General features: G+C 35.4%; 1 protein-coding gene across 1 annotated transcript; it reads left to right on the top strand.

Moving 5' to 3' along the window:
* The first annotated feature begins 226 nt into the window (after window positions 1–226).
* On the top strand, window positions 227–6,343 carry LOC125657907 (uncharacterized). Its single transcript, XM_048888830.2, has 8 exons — window positions 227–1,506; window positions 1,824–1,899; window positions 2,365–2,472; window positions 3,166–3,191; window positions 3,518–3,566; window positions 3,860–3,919; window positions 4,418–4,554; window positions 5,762–6,343. The coding sequence occupies exons 1-8, from the start codon at window positions 1,303–1,305 to the stop codon at window positions 6,023–6,025; spliced, it is 924 nt and encodes a 307-aa protein (XP_048744787.1). The 5' UTR covers window positions 227–1,302; the 3' UTR covers window positions 6,026–6,343.
* Window positions 6,344–17,206: the final 10,863 nt, after the last annotated feature.

The following is a 17,206-nucleotide window of genomic DNA, read 5'->3' as shown; positions in this document are numbered from 1 at the left end:
CTCCGTGTTTCACTATTTGAATCGAATATAATACGCATGCAAAGGAGTTTCCATCACGAGCTTTTCAAGCATATAATTAAGGGAAGGTTAATAACTTTTAAAACTAATTAAATTGCATTAAAGTGAATCTGTGCACTTTGAAAGAAAAAAACCAACAACTGGTGAACATCGGACTATACCGCTTTAAACAACGAATCTTCGACGTACATATATAGTTCTCTACCATTCACATGAACACCAACGCATTTTTTCCCCAACTGATGTAGCCCATGCACTTCATTATTTGATGCTTGTTTTCATAATTTGAAACTTAAAAAGTTTAATCCTTCCCAGTCTACATATCCCCCGGTAATGAGATTAGGCACGGTTATATACTCATTGATACTGTCGATTCTTAAATATTTAAATTTCGAATATTTTTGCCTTCGATATCTTTACTAATTTTAGTGACGAATGTGATGCAGTTGTGAACAATGTGCGTATTAATCTTAATAAATGTAGTACGTCTATTTTAATGGCTGGGAGTTCTATAAAAATGAAAGTAGAATGTAGATATGAGATAAACTTCATTTTTGAAAATGTATGAGAGTATGAACTGCAGCGTTTCACACCGGCCTACTTTTCTTGCCAACGTGAAGGGTTACAGTTATCTCAAACTCGAGATAACAGTCGATTCATGAATTCATGTTCTCGTCATTCGACGTCTACAAATGTTTAGAGATATCAAGATCTCCCGTATAAAAGGAATGATTATTAATATAACAACGAAGAGACTATTTGCTTTCTATATCTTGTGTAGCGAGAACCTCTCCGAGATTTAAACGCTAAATTTCGTGACCTAGCGAGCCGTGGTGCGTTTTTGTGTACATATATATTTAAATTAAAGGGATCACATGCCACTGTATTGCGCACTATTGTAAGCCCTGTATATTATCAAATATGTAAATATTATTATCATAGCCACATGCGAATTACTACAAGGTCATTCGCTTAATTGGTATTAAATTTTAGACAGGTCGATGTGAAATATACATTGCAAACCTTCTTCAGTCAAAATAAATACATATTTATACCGTAAAATTCATACTTATTATGCTAAGCAGGGTCACCTGCCAGAATTCCGCGAACTGTGTAACATCTTTCTTGTAATTACACAGGAAGTTAACTTTATATGCTTCGTCCCGGGAAAATAGGAAGCAAATTCAAAGGAAATATGTGCAACGGGATTACTTTCAAAAGCAAATAATTCTGGAAATATTGTTTTTTTATATCGTATTTTAAAACTCTAATTGCAAACGTAAAATGTCTGAACCGAAAAAGAAAGTAGAATATATATATTCTACAACGTTATCTGCATTTTGTGTTGCGAAGCACGCACTGCTTGTCATTGTGCTCTTCTACTTGGTTTGGTCGGCATACGAAATATCAGCTCTGAAGAGCGAAGTGAGGGAACTTTCCAGAATCGTAGCATCCATTCCTTTCCCTGAAAGCAAAGATGCTGCAACAGTAAGTAAGATCACGTATAGGCATTGAAACTAACAAAAAACGTTAATTTTTATAAGAAAGTATCACCTGTTTATTCTACTGACATTTCTTCAAACTATTTGATCTGCTCTGGTAATACTATGCCGCTTGTTTAGCGACATAATATTACCGGAGCGGATCAAAATTTTGATTTTCAATCAGATTGGCCATTTAGAGTTACTGATATTATCATAATTTTGAAGTCCCATGTCGACAGGGTATAATGATAGAAACCCTGATTTGCTTGATCTATTTGTATATAATAATCATATTAAAGTATGGTTAAATATGAATTTCAGAATTCTGTTGAGTTAGTTTCCACTGTCGGTGTTGTAGAAGTGGAAAGATTTCGTCTAAGGAGAAGCGTCAATAAAGGTATACTGTGTGTGTCGTTGATGTTCCTATGTATATATCCTTAGGGTGAACTGTGCCATTGATGTTGATGGCTTCTCTCAGAGCAGTGTATCGTTGTTTATATATCCTCACAGAATATCACTGATGTTGATATATCAGCAGTCTGATTAAAATCAGACCCCATACTCATCATATCGTTGGGCCAACGATATGATAATGAGTTTGGGGTCTGATTTTAATCAGACTGATATATCAGCTGACAGAGGTGTATATCTCCTCACAGAAAAGTGTATTTATAATGGTATCTCCCCACAAAGAACGCCATATATATCTTCTTAAGATAGAACCATGCATACTAATTTGAGATTTTCTTCTTCTAATTCGATTATGAGAAATGCGCACATGTGAAGGCAGATTTAGGAAGAGTTATGGGACTTTAAATAATTAAAAGGTTCTCGTAAATGATTTATGTTCTTGATTTTATAGATAAAAAGCCAAGGCAGAAGCTAAACAAGAAACGCAGGAAAAATAGACGCAGAAGATGTAAATGTCCCGCTGGTCCACAGGGACCTCGCGGAGAGAAGGGAAAAACGGGTTGGTGATTTATCTTAAAGGTTTATTCAAGTATACGTGAATGAAAAATTCTCTCTCTCTCCTCTCTCTCTCTCTCTCTCTCCCCTCTCTCTCATGAACTCAAACAAAAGCTTCATGAAAATAATTTTGGTAGTTATCTTAGACGATACACTATAGAAGTACATAATAAAGAACCCCGAAAAGATAGAAACATATCGGTATTTCTATCAGAGGAAATATTTTCTTAAACCATTTTTTTGCAGAAATTTATGAAACGGAAGTATTGTTTGCTCATTTGCTTATGCTGCAACACTCAAGTGAATAATCATATTTTGAAGCAATTCATTTACCGACATACCTAAAACTACAATTTGGATAGCATTCCTGTCATACATTACTTATATGTGGTATCATATTTTTCTATTTTGTATTGCATACAGGAGTGTATGAGATTGATTACTGCCGTTATCTTCACCTTTCATTTAAATTGCAAATTTGTTTATTCATAGTAAGTCGTAATATAACAAAACATGTACATGTGTATATATATTAAGAATTAGGAACTGCATGTATGTTTAGAAAACTCTTTCACGTGACCTAATATGCAAATTTTCGATTTGGTCAAGTTAAGAATGACTGCCTCGAGCTGCTGATAAACCCGTCTCTGTCTATGGTCCTCTGGAACTAATATTGTTCACGCTTGATCTTTTTCAGGAAGCCCAGGTGTACAAGGTGCTCCTGTAAGTTAATTTTTACTTTAATCTCTATCAGGCATAATGTCCTGTTTCGGGTAAATCAGACATGCTGAAGGTAAATCGGCTGATTTTCAATAAGAAATCATATTATCTTTTTCACACTGCATCTGAAGAGGTATTTGTTTTACCATCATGGGCTGCATTAAGAGGCGTCCCTGACATGATGTAATTACATCATACTTCTACTCATTCTGAATAACAATAAAACGTTTCAATTTTCGTGCCTATATTTTCTTTTGTTCATTCTTAATAACAATATTTCAATAAAACGTTTCCTTTTTCATGCCCATTTTCTTTTGATTTAACCATAGGGAAACATCAGAGCTGCTCATTTTGTAACCAGTCCACCGAATACCAGAGGTATGTTTTACAAAAGCTGACATTAAAATCAAAGGATGTAAATGAATTAATTTACGAAAGATCAATTGCGAGAAGAGTGTCATCGAAAAACGTCGTTTATTTTACCTCTCAACATCTTGCCAGTGGTTTAAACCTTGTTTTGAATTCATGATGAGTTGAATACTTCTGAAGGAAACGATATGATTGTATTGCCGATTTAGTTATTTTATCTTGAACTTTTTTTTATTTATGTAAGTGTAGACATTAATTTTCAGCAATAATCCACCAAAGATGATTTTTTTTATGTTTTGTAGATTGCATTCTTGATGAAAACACCGTTTACTGTCCTACAAATAAAACATTTTGGAGTTCAGGTATTAATTTTTCAGGGGCTGTTATGAACAAAGCATTAATGAAATAGTTGGGACTGTGCATATCTACACATTTCAAACTCAACATATCTTTGCACAAATCAAATAATTCCACAGACATTTCTCTACATTGTATTTGACATGTAAACAGGTTGAAACTAAGGAAATATATGGAAACTTGTTCTCTGTATACGAGAAGCAAGCATTTCACTTACAGCTTTGAATTCCCTCCAGAGCCTGGTTATTTTCATGTTTTCGAAACGAAATACTTTTTTTTTTTCGTTTTAAAATTTTGGTTTTTGGAAAGGCTATGTTTATTATCTTCACTGCAGGTGTACATGTAAGGTAATAAATGCTTTAATGGGATCTATTAGGATTTATCTGTAATTCTTGAATGGTAAAATTGTTGTGTTTTACGGAATGAATAGAGCTACAATGTAAAGCAGATAAATGATATCGGTATTTGCTCTGCCTAACTTTTGAATCTCTCATTCTTTACAGAAAAAAACATGCTTATTCCATATTTTCAAGAGGCTGAGTGGATGAAAAATAAACATCTAAACATGATAATGAAACAGAATACAGACAGATCCGCATTTGAAGTGCTTCAGGCAGGACTCTATCTTTTGTATGTCCAGGTAATAAAATATTTTGAGTATACCTTTGTCATCAAAATTTGAAAGGCTTCCATTGTACTCCTCCATCCTAATTCTTAATTCACATGTCCCTCTTGGATAGCTATGTTGTCTGCGTCCTACCTTTCATGCTCTTCGCTTTAATGCCCCGGACACAAACATGTACATGTGTATTAAGGTTCGTAGTGAATATGTGTCTATCTTTACCAGTATACAACCCGTCTCTCCGTCTGTCACATGTTAGATTCCTCACAGTATCTTTTCTCAGGAATAAGGCATCACAGTGTCTCATCAGGTTAAAATTTTACTGATATGAAATTCAAAAAGTCTAATTGATTAACTGAAAGAAAATATCCACGAAGTATATAGCAAGGAACAGATTGGTGTTGATTTCTGAGAGGGGGACGAAATTGAATTTTCTGTTGATATCATGTCAGGAATATTATTAGGTAAATATGAAGTCAATATCACGGAGTCAGAAAAATTTGTCAAATTGGTTTAAACATGAGGATTTTTTTCTGGAATTTATTATCGGATAAGATTTTACATGTTTAAAACATAGTATGACAGAGGTGTGAGTTTTCTCTGAAAGAGATTGATTTGATTAGATTGAAATTGCATACGCAATTTCCGAGTTGCCCAATAGTTCTTTCCCTTTGTGGAACTCTTACGCACAGTGAGACGCACAACATACTATCGTCCACACGCGGTGGGTACAAATGTTTATCGCTGCCTTCATATATTGCCTAAAGGCCGATTATCAGACATCATACAACCACCCAACCTGCAGGGACACACAATATTAGTAAGTTTATTGGTATTAAATAATAAGATAACTCAAACAAAAATCGATAATCACTTTTTTTTTCTTTGATTAAAATATCACTCGTACAGAAGAGGAAATAAAAAATAATTTCATTTTCAATTTAATGGCCTAATTCAATAAAATATTATTCTTGATATGGTCAGTTTAATGTATATCAACGGCTGATATAAACAAAATTTACACTTTCATTACTTTTATCCGTATTTACATAGCTAATCTGTAGTATATAGTTTATCTTGTACCCACCCAAGCGTTCAACAAAACACTGAACGTACCTCTTTCCCAGAAGAGCTGATACCTAGAAAGTTGCGTATTAGATTGAAAGAGATTCTTGCATTGGTTTCGAGTTTTCTGCATTATCTTTCGACTATCGTTGTTTTTCAGATAGAGAAGTTTACAAAAGATCCCAGAGAATACTTCGGGCTTTTTGTTTCGGATAAAAGGGTTTTTCACTGCGCTGACAGTATTGACAATTACCAACCAAGCGAGATTTCGGAGTTTTTCAATGCAAAGGAGAAGACTTGCAATATGATGGGGTTGCATTATTTAAACAAAGGTGACATCGTACAGATCAAAATACTTACACGAAACACACCAGTATCAATAAGTCATGACAAAACCTTCTTCGGTGCCCTTTTATTCTCTTAGAGTTGCCATGGTTTCATGTTTGAAAGATAAACTGCTATGGAAGCAGAAGAAAATGGAGTTTGTCAGGTTTCCTTACATAGTCATCTTCTACTACTGACTTGCAATCCCATTAGCGAAATACTTACAATTTGATCTCATTGAAATGCCATGTGATGGAATGAAGATGAGTAGAGATACGGGTTACAGCAGTGCTCGATGTGGTTTCCTCGCTTAGTGGATTATGCTGCACTATTCATTCGTTTTCACTTTCACTGTAATATATCCATGTCTTTTTTCATCACAATGTTTGCTACAAAAAATAAATTGTGAAATATTTAATTTACTTCTGGTCCATGAATTGAGTATTTTTTCCATCGGTCGTTGTAACCTGGAGGTTAGGGCCTTCGCTTTGTAACCGAGAGGTCCTGGGTTCCATTATCGATCCCGGCGTCTAAACTTAAGATGTTTAAAATAGGTGGTCATTTGTCACGGTGGACGCTGAGACGATAAAGAATCCTCAATGCTGCGGCCATGAGTACTATACATGGGTCATAATTTCACCTAAAGCTGGCATTGTCTTTATATTCATGAGTGAAAAATTCTCGAATGGGGCATAAAACAGCGTACAAACAAACAGCAATCCACTTTCTTTCTCAAAAGCGTGGTATGTTAATTTAGACCAAACGCTGATTTGTACGGTAGTACCTTGCTTTTTTCTGGTACTTCAAATACCCCTTGAGCTTCAGCAATGAAACGTCATTACTCTGTTGACGTCTTATGGTCGTATGTTTGCCTTACGTCCCGTCTAGAACTTCTCACTCATACTGGGACGTCACCAGTTGTAGGTGAAGTACCACAAATTTAGACCTATGCTTACGGCCGTAGTAGTGAAAGTTCTTTAAAAATAAAAGGAAATAGTCAAAATGACGACATACGAGACATATATCAAGCCCTATAAAACTAAGATCTAGGAGCTTCCAGAGGCTGGACCCACAGTGACTGCCTCATAAAGTTGCGTCCCCCTAACCGCAATTCCTGGATCCGCCCCTGATGATGTTTTTTTTTTTAGAGGGCGGGGGTCTGTGTCTGTAGCTGACATTTGGCATGAATTGATCCAGGATAATATTAGTATTTCAACTATTAATTACCTGTGTAAAATGCTTGACACGGTGTCAGGATAAAACTCTGGCCTGTCGTTTGAGATGTGAAAGCCCTAACCACTATGCTGTCGTGACCGATGTAAATATTACATGAGCTTTGGAGTGCAACTTCACAGGAAAAGTCTATTACGAAAAGGTGGTCCACCTTGTTTGTGAGGTAAAGGTCACATATCTAGTGATCAGTCATCCAATGATTACTGTGTTAAAGACTACTCTGATTCCACGCACAAGTACTCTGAATTTGAAATGAAAGAATATGCTGGGGTTCCTCAGTGACAATAACTTCGTAGTCTTTGGTGATCAGGTCTTCCAACAGTCTGTTGGAATTCCCATGGGCACTAATTGTGCTCCTTTGTTGGCTGACCTGGGTTGTTTTTTTTTTTTTATTCTTATGAAGCATATACATGAGAAGAAATAATCTCTTGCTATGGACCTCGACTCGACATTTAGATACAACTGTATATCGATGACGTTTTTATCTATTAACAATAATCATTTTCGTTCATATGTCGATTCGATATATCCCTGTGAACTCCAAATAAAACACACCATAGAGTCCTCTACATCTGCTTAAATATTGAAAATAAATATTAACGACAAACTAACAACTCCACATTATGACAAACGGGATGATTTCAGTTTCTCCATCGTCCACTTCCCATATTTATGTAGCAATATTCCATTATCACCTGCATATGGTGATTATATCTCTCAACTGATTCGATACGCAAGAGCTTGTTTTGCGTATGGTCGGTGTTTTAGTCGACTCGCGTAGCGAGCTACTCCTTTGCATTGGGTCCGTCTTGCCGATTCACCGCTTCACTACCACCCTAGCTCATACGCAACTGAATATAGTTTGACTGCCAGTCTATGTTTTGTGAAATAAAATCATTGCCGTGCACATATGATCCTTGATAATGTCAATAAAACGCACACACTTTGTGAAAGAATGTGAAAATATTTTAGAATCTGGCATCGACCTAGCAGGTCTGCAACTGAATCCAATCGGGAGATGAGACCCTGCGGGTATGAAAGCAGACATTGTATGTCTTTCATTGAGTTTAAGATTTGTTAATATGGTTAATAAAGTCATGTATGATGTATTCAAATTTTAGCTACTGTAAATTTAGGTTCAAGACTTATGAAGCCTATCGAAATGATATTTTTAATCGCGGATGAATATAAAGAGGGGGGGGGGGGGGGGTTGGGTTAGAACTCGAATTAGATGAATAAGGACTTCAATATTTATTGCATTTAACTTTCTGTGAAAATTAATGAAATGGTGATTCTCGATCTAATATTTTAACAGATTTCTGACGAAAATGTATCTGAAATTAATTAACGAATTCTATATTTGCTTTGTTCGTTATCTTCATATTTTGTTTAAATAAATAAACAACGAACGAGTTAACATCATTTGCATATGCACGTTGTATATTTTTGCGGGAATACTTTATGTAAACAACGAAGGAAGAGGCAATCATGATTTTTGAAGACTTCAAAAGAATAATTTGTATCGATACTTGCTACAAATTGTGCCCGGGTTGTTACTGTTTTGTCTTTTGCGGTAGGCCTCTGATATTTGACATGTACCGATAAGTGATCATCTCAGGGTACCATAGATATTGAATTATAATCTTGAACAATTTTTATGCCCCCCTTTGAAAAAGAGGGGGCATATTGTTTTGTAACTGTCGGTCGGTCGGTCTGTAGACCATGTGTTGTCCGCTCAATATCTTTCGACCCCTTTGCTTGATAACAACCAAATTTGGTACAGGGGTTGCCTCTTGAGAGTAGATGATCCTTATTGATTTTCAGGTCACATGGTCAAAGGTCAAGGTCAAACTGCTGGTCTTTACCCCATGTAGTAGACCATGTGTTGTTCACTCAATAACTTTTTACCCCTATGCATGATAACTACCAAACTTGGTACAAGGGTTGTCCTTGGAGAGTAGATGATCCCTATTGACCTTCAGGTCACATGGTCAAAGGTCAAGGTCAAACAACCTCTGGTCTTAAGCCCATGTGTTATCCGCTCAATATCTTTTGACCCCTTTGCTTGATAATAGCCAAAATTGATACAGAGGCTTTCCTTAGAGAGTAGATGATCCCTATGGATTTTCAGGTCACGTGGTCAAAAGTCAAGGTCAAACTGCTGGTCTTAACCCCATGTGGTAGACCATGAGTTGTCCGCTCAATATCTTAAGAACCATTCATTTGATTGTAATGATATTTCATATGTGGGTTGGTTATAAAAAGAAGAGGACCCTTATTGTTTTTCAGGGTGAAAGGTCAAGGGTCAATCTACTCTGGATATTGGAATATACTGTTCGCTCAGTATCTTGAGAATCCTTTGCTAGACAGACATCGAACTTGGTACACTGGTACATCTTCAAGAAAAGATGACCCCTATTGAATTTGAGGTCACATGGTCAAAGGTCAAGAGTCAAACTGGACATAGGAATATACTGTCCGGTCAATATCTTGAGAACCCTTTGCTTGACAGACATCGAACTTGGTACACTGGTACATCATCAGGAGAAGATGACTACTAATGAATTTGAGGTCACATGGTCAAAGGTCAAGGGTCAAACTGGACATAGGAATATACTGTCCGGTCAGTATCTTGAAAACCCTTTGCTTGACAGACATCAAACTTGGTACACTGGTAAATCTTCAGGAGTTGATTACCCCTATTGATATTTAGGTCACATGGTCAATCCACTCTTGACATAGGAAGATATTGTCTGCTCAATATTTTGAATTGATGATACTACTCTCAATTAAATGATGTGTGTGTGTATAACCCTTTTCAATTTTGCACCATGGGGGGGGGGGGGGGGCCTATGTGTTTTACAAACATCTCTTGTTGAAGCTTTAATTAATTCCTCAAGCTGATGTGTCTTGTTCCTAGTTCTATGATTGATTGAATATTGTTTTACGTCCCTCTCGAGAATATTTCACTCGTATGGAGGCGTCACCACTGCCGGTTCCATGATAGATATATCTAGTTAAGCATAATACTTATGCAAATATATTTTGTGTTACCATGCTTTAAAGATTCAGAAATAAAGTTTATAAGACAATGCTGTATATATACCCCTCCCCACCACCACCCATTGTTGGGAATCGTGGACGAGTCAATTCTGAGGCCTTTGATTAAATCGGGTTTCGTTTAAAGTCAGAATTTCGCAAATATATCGCGTTATAACGACCTAGTTTGGCATTACAACCTATCATTGGGTCATGATCAAATGCTATCTGACGTGTTTCATACCGATTGTTAGACCGTCCTTGGCAGACTAATTTTGACTACGGATTACTCCATTTACCTGATCAAGATATAGGGCTCTAGGCGGGTATGACCAGTCAACAGGGGATGCTTACCCCTCCTAGGCACCTGCTCCCACCTCTGGTATACCCAGGGGTCCGTGTTTGCCCAATTCTCAATTTTGTATTCCTTAAAGGAGTTATGAGATTGATCATTGTTCATTATCTTCACCTTTCATTAGGTAACATATGGTATCAGGGTGATATTGATGCTCTGATTTAGCAGTAGAACTGTGCAAGAACACTTTATAAAAAAAAAAATTACCCCGATTTTGAAAGCATAAATCATATAGGAATGCAATTCTTGAGCATGTTAAGTGAAGGATTAAAATCATCGAATGACTTTGCTCCTCTTAGTTCCGATACGGTTAAGAGGTTGGAAAGAGAGGTGATCGAACAAGTTTACTTTGAGGGACGCACATGTGGCTTGAAGTGTTATCGGATACCTTTTTCCATTCTATAGTGTCGCACACATCTGCAAAAATCCCAATTTTCATATGATGTTTGAATACATGCATGTTTCTTGACAAACAGATTGTACAAACATGTAATTAACCTTTGATATGTAGTATGCACTCTTGATTCCATTGAAATGCGAGAGACAAGGGTCTGTTGCCTAGTGAGTCAAATTTAGCATCAGGGTGATTTTCGGGGTTTTAGATAAACCAGTTGTACTTATAAATACAAACTAGGTTAAATCTGAAGATAGCCTGTCCTTGGATGATTTCCAATTGGCAATCTTCCTATTCTAATATCAAATATTAAAATACGCAGTTGAAAATCACTCAAAACATAAGTTGTGAAACGAATGATATTACACTCGAACTGAGGAGCGTTACAGCTTACGACTGACACAAGAAGTAGGATGCATTAGAGAAGGGTTGCGTATTACAATACAAATGTATGTTACACGTGTACCTGATAAAGACAGAGGGTTCACGGAGGGCATTACCGGTGAAAAGGAATGTTTAATATACCTTTTCCCACCTTTCATGAGTCCGTGTTTGCCCAGTTCTTCTGGGAATTATGAAAATTAATCACTTTGTTATCTCCATCAATTTTACGTATGCGTGTAAATTATGACAACAGAAGAAGAGGTGTTTGTAAAACATTACACCTCCGACTATGCTCTAGTCCGATTGTGGCAAATTGTCCTTGATATATGTTGGTTTGTTGTATGTTGTTTAACTGTTTCACCATTGTCAATGAAGGGCTGCAGAAATTAGCCGTATGGGATCTTTATCGTGCCACACCTGCTGTAACACGAGGCCTCGGGTTTTGCGGTCTCATCCGAAGGACCGCCCCATTTAATCGCGTCTTACGACAAGCAATGGATACTAAAGACCTATTTTAACCCGGATACCCACGGGAACCTTGATTTACGACTCATCCTGACCACGGATAAAACTGATCTTGGCTTTGGTATAGCTTTAAAAGTAAATACTGAAGAGTGCATGTAAAGAAATCTAGTTTCATACTGATTGATTTTTTGAAAAATATATTTATATTACATTTTTACAAAACATGTATTTTATTTAAGGTATTTTACATGTATAAGGTTACAAAGTCCGAAAAGTGTAAAAATCAAAATATAGATATGATGCATATTTCAGATACTGTATGACTTAATAATTACCCGTACTTGATCGTGAGTTGGAGGAACTTTCTTAAGTTCTTTTCTATTTTATGGAAGAAGCTCTTGTTTATTGTATCAAATCCTAGAAACTATATTCTGTAGGAAAATTTCGGTGTTTTCATTTAATTGTTTCATTGGTTAGCAAATGAAGGTATCCCACTTCTATTTCCGCATTATCTGCTTTTTCCGAAACATTGCTTTGCAGATGATTAAAGTTTATGCAGTCCATTGTAGCTTCAATGTCCAAGCTATATCTGGAATTTGGAATGACATAATGGCTATTTTTTGCGGTTGGATATGTTTTGATGTTGCGATTTGATACTTAATCGGTAGCAAATGATATTCTGCGTTTTGCAATTTCTGCACTTCAGCTATACATACCTATACGCAATGTGTATATATTCTGTGATTGTAATTTTTACGGATTTTTTCCTATCTAATTGGATAATTGCAGAAAATACCCGTTAAACGGTATCTATTATATATATTGTTATTAATCTTGGCTGAGATTCGGCTCGGCTGGAGATTTGGACCGATGTCTTCATCGGTGAAGTTGTGAGTCCAAATGTGCAGTCAAGCTTAATCTCAGCCATGAAGGCGTCAGTCCAAATATCCAGCCTTGTTGAATCTCAGCTGAGATTAATATTGCTATATATGCTTCGCAACAATGTGAGCTAGGGGAACTGGAATCAGATTGTTCTTTCATCTGAACACAGTGGTTTCCAGTCTTAAGTGGGGTTTTTTTCTGGAATAATTCTATTTCACAAATTCTCTTAGAAAAAAATGTGTCGTGTAGAGGTTAAGGTTTCCCGACTACGACTGAATGCCGGAGACATGAACTTTTCAAAGTTTATCAAAAGGACAAACTTGTTTACGATGCAGCGACTGTATGTACATGTACCATAATTGAAACAGCAGGTGATTTAAGTCCAGTCTTGGGTCATTTTATTTTGATTTGTGTAAATTTAAACACACCAATATATTTATCAAAAATACATTTCCATGTATATCTTAAGATTTGAATTTAAAAGAAAACATTTCAAGGTTATTTCTAATTTTTTTTTGTAAGTGTTTAGATATTTTTTTTACCAGCAGGTTTTGTAAACAGTGCTACATGTTATGTAAGCGTAAATAGATGTTGACTTCTAGAATAAAGCTTGTTATATTCAGTAAGTGAAAAAAGTCGGGTTAATAGATTATTGGTCTAAACAAAACCTGTCATGTATTCTGCCACTATATCGGCGACATTACCATGGACAGGAGATCTACGATAGGCACAGTTCAAACTTCGAAATTCACAGGTGTATGATGAGCGCCGAGATGGTGTCTCCTTTATATATTCATAGGTAAATTCATTGGTCTCCCACTCCTTCTGAATTTTCATATTGTTCCCCTCTGCAGATATTTGATACTATTTGAGCTTGAGGAATGAAACGCGCATAAAAAGTATATGCCTGATTGGTAACTCCTATATTTTAGATCAAACGATCAAGGATTATCCCACATTTTTCTTTGAGATTTAACAATGAAACACGTGAAGAGTCTCCATGCCTGAAGGACCTTGTTTTTTCTGAGACCAATAAGTAAAGATGACTGGTTATCATGGTAGGAAACGGTTACCGGGTGGTATAGCTAATGCTGTCTGAATTTTTAGCTATGGATTTTTACATGGAGAGTTTCGATAGCGTCTAAAATGGCCAAAGTTGCATGTGACAAGAAACCGTAAGTTTCCATATGATATTTGAAGCGTTGTTTGGGTATTGAAACTTCAGTGAAATCTAAATGATTTAAGGATAAACCAGTAAGAAGTGGTGGGCAATGTAAGATTGATTAAAAATGGATTCCCGAATATTGTTGGAGCCTTTGTGATGAAATTCACGAGACGAGACCCCATGACTTACGGATGACCCCTATGACTTACGGATGACCCCCACTGTTTTCAAGGTCGGTGTAAATGTTTCATACGGTAACAAATCGCCTTTGTTAATCTCTCATATACTATTTGAGATACAGCAACGAATTTTCACTTAAAAAGGCTATAATCGATGGTGTACGTCTGTTGCTTTTGATATCCAACGGTCAAGTTCTCCGATATATGACTGAGCATCGAACCTTTGCCAGAAGAATTTTCGTAAATCTTTCCTTTAAAAAGGCACAAATCAAATAAATTCAATGAGTTGTTTTCCTTTTTTCTCACCGTAATATGATGCAAATATTCGGCGGAAAAGCACTAGAAACCTTATTTAGCCACACAAACTTTACAAGTATAAAAAACCCTCTTTGTTAAAACATATTATATATAAAAGGGTCTATACCCGATTGTTGATGCGAACGATTTCCTAGTATATCTTTTATGTTGCAACAAGCGTAACTAAATGGGACAAATTCATGAGATATTTACTATGTTTGTCACCGAATCATGAATTCCTCTCTTATAATTGGGTAGTTGATGCCTTTTTACGTTCGAATCATGCCAAGTAAATGATGGTAGGTTTAAATGTACACAAATCCCTGGTGTGGCAAATCGTTAGCCATTTTGAGGCTGCTTTATAGACGCCCAAATTTTAAATTGTTCAATGAATAAAATATTGCGGAGTCAGCATTAAACAAGCAATTCATTAATCATTCACGAATTTGGGATATTTTTATACCTAAAATGTCGCGTACCAGACGAATTACAGTAACTGGTGATCTAATCTGTGTATGTTCAATTTGAATTTATTAGTGTCTTTTAAAACAAAGTTCCATTTTCAACTCTTTTCTTATAATTATTGGCTTTGCCTCACAACCTTAGAATTGTTGATTTGACTTTTAAAGTCAAATGAATTAAAGCTTTTTAAAGTATGAACAATGAAAATGGGGAGTTTTTCGCATAAAAAAGGTGTCCATGCACAAAGTATTTGACAATGATCGACGTTTATGCAAAATAAATTTCTAATTTAATTGTGAGTATTTTATTTACTTGCTATTCATGATAAGTAACTTTAAAATTGTCCGTCTTACCTTGAAGCAGACTTTAGAATCTCCATGCATTTTTTCGGGTTCATATCGTCAGAGAACAATATTCAAAGAACGGTATAACCACTGTAGACACCTGTGATTGTTGCCCATACAACTGACCGCATGATTTTAATATACATTGGTTATTTTTATAATTCAGAATTTCCAATATTTACAGGGTAGATGTGTATATAAAAATAGATTAATGGACTTTTCCAAAAGTCTATAAATAACAGGGGTTTACCTTTTACTGTCCAGTTCAACCAGGTATAAATAACATAGACGGTGAGGTTTTCATCATTTAGATTTTAGAATTTGTCTACGAAGAGGAGTGAGCAATTAGTATGTGCATGTAAGTAATATTTCCTTTATTTATTGAATTTACTTCGTTTGCCATCGGGATGTGAACTGTGCTTTTTTTTTCCAGCCAGACTGCATTGTCCAACTTTGTTATCCAATCAAGTATTGTTGTTGGGAACCCATTGTAGATAAATTTAAGAATATAAAAAAAATAAGACGGCATGCAAAAATTGAATTGTTTCGTTTAAAAAGCATGTATTCCAAGACGAGACAATGGAAATTGGGTAAATGGGTTAGTGTTACACCCACTTGTGTAGGTGAGGCAAAGCCCAGCCCTTAAGCTTTCACGTAACATTGAATCCCAGTTATTTATTGGCAAGGATACCTTTGTGAGACAGCCAATTCGAATCGTGTCTGAAATCATAGAACAGAGTTCATGTTATTCATCTTCTGTTACATTTCTTTTTTCTTGCAGTCGAGAATGTATTGGTACAAATTGCGTTACTGGTGTATGATGTAACAAAAGTGTTATTCAATCACAAGGAAAAAGTGGGTAAGATTTCATCAGTTTTATTTATTTCAAATATATCCATTGGTAATTGAATTTATTCAAGGAATAAAAGTTTAGCTTATTTGTATCATTTGGATATGAAATTCCCCATGCTTTCCGGCATTGTTTCTATATTCCTCACGATACGAACAATCTAGATATTTATTCCCTTTATTCATATTTTATTTTATTTAATTTTTCACATGTATGCCCATTCATGTCAAGTTGTAGGTAAATTTGCAAGTCACAGAGAAATAGAAAATAAGAACATTGGTAAATAAAAAACCCGATATTAGATGATCTATACTGTACCATGCCATTGACAAATGTTTTGTAGGTAGTAACATGTCTCAGCACATCTTTCTAATCCAGAAACATTGTAGAAACAAACTAGGGAGAACAAACAAAAACTAAAAATACACGAAATGTTTGTCAAATTAAATTTGCTTAGAAATAATCTTCATATTCTTATTTCTTTAAAAACTAAAGTTTGAATGATTACTGATCAAAGGGTACATTTTATATTCGAAATGATGGCTGATTAAACATTAAAACTTGCCAGAAAACCTTTCTTTGATTTGTTTTACATGTAGTAAAAATATACCTTTTGTATATTGTCTCGTTATTTGCTGTACTCTGTTCCTATTTCATCAATGTCAATTCTTCTGTTCAGATTTTCTTTCCGACACATTTTTTTTAAAAAGACTCTGCATTCGTGTAAAATTTTGTTAAGGATTGAAAACTATATCAGAAAGACATTGACTTTTACACAAATGAGGCGATGAAAACAATAAAGCTCGAATGATGCTCAATTATGCAGTTATTGTTCTTGCATTGAAAGCAAGAAACTATTCTATCTGTATAAAATTTTATCAGAGGTTTTTTTTTTTTTTCCATATTCAATCTAACATTATAATTTACTTTCAGTTTCCTGTCCAATAAAAACACTGTTGATCCAGTAAGCTGTGAGAAAGGTACATGGGTTGTCTTCTCTTTGTGTCTGAAATGTATATAATTTACATTTGATAAATCATACTTCAAATGAACTTTGACATATTTTCATTGATTCAGCAAATGTGTTAATTTTATCTATTTATTGATACCTCGTGTCATTAGATAGCCAAACAGTATTTAATTAAAACAGTCACAATTCTTTGTATGTGTTAACATTTTCTGATTTTCTATATTGGTGTCCATGATGAGTTCCATCCTATGATCCAGGGTAT

This window comes from Ostrea edulis, chromosome 9, assembly GCF_947568905.1.
Source record: "Ostrea edulis chromosome 9, xbOstEdul1.1, whole genome shotgun sequence".
NCBI lineage: Eukaryota > Metazoa > Mollusca > Bivalvia > Ostreida > Ostreidae > Ostrea > Ostrea edulis.
The sequence above is the reverse complement of the archived record's forward strand: the minus strand, read 5'-3'. Positions and strand labels throughout refer to the sequence as shown.

What these genes read in the sequence shown, in the direction of transcription:
- LOC125657907 (XM_048888830.2), top strand. Translation starts at nt 1,303, where the DNA reads ATGTCTGAACCGAAAAAGAAAGTAGAATATATATATTCTACAACGTTA. An exon ending in AAAGCAAAGATGCTGCAACA is followed by an intron (nt 1,507 to 1,823) that starts GTAAGTAAGATC and finishes TATGAATTTCAG; the next exon opens with AATTCTGTTGAGTTAGTTTC. An exon ending in AAGGAGAAGCGTCAATAAAG is followed by an intron (nt 1,900 to 2,364) that starts GTATACTGTGTG and finishes TTGATTTTATAG; the next exon opens with ATAAAAAGCCAAGGCAGAAG.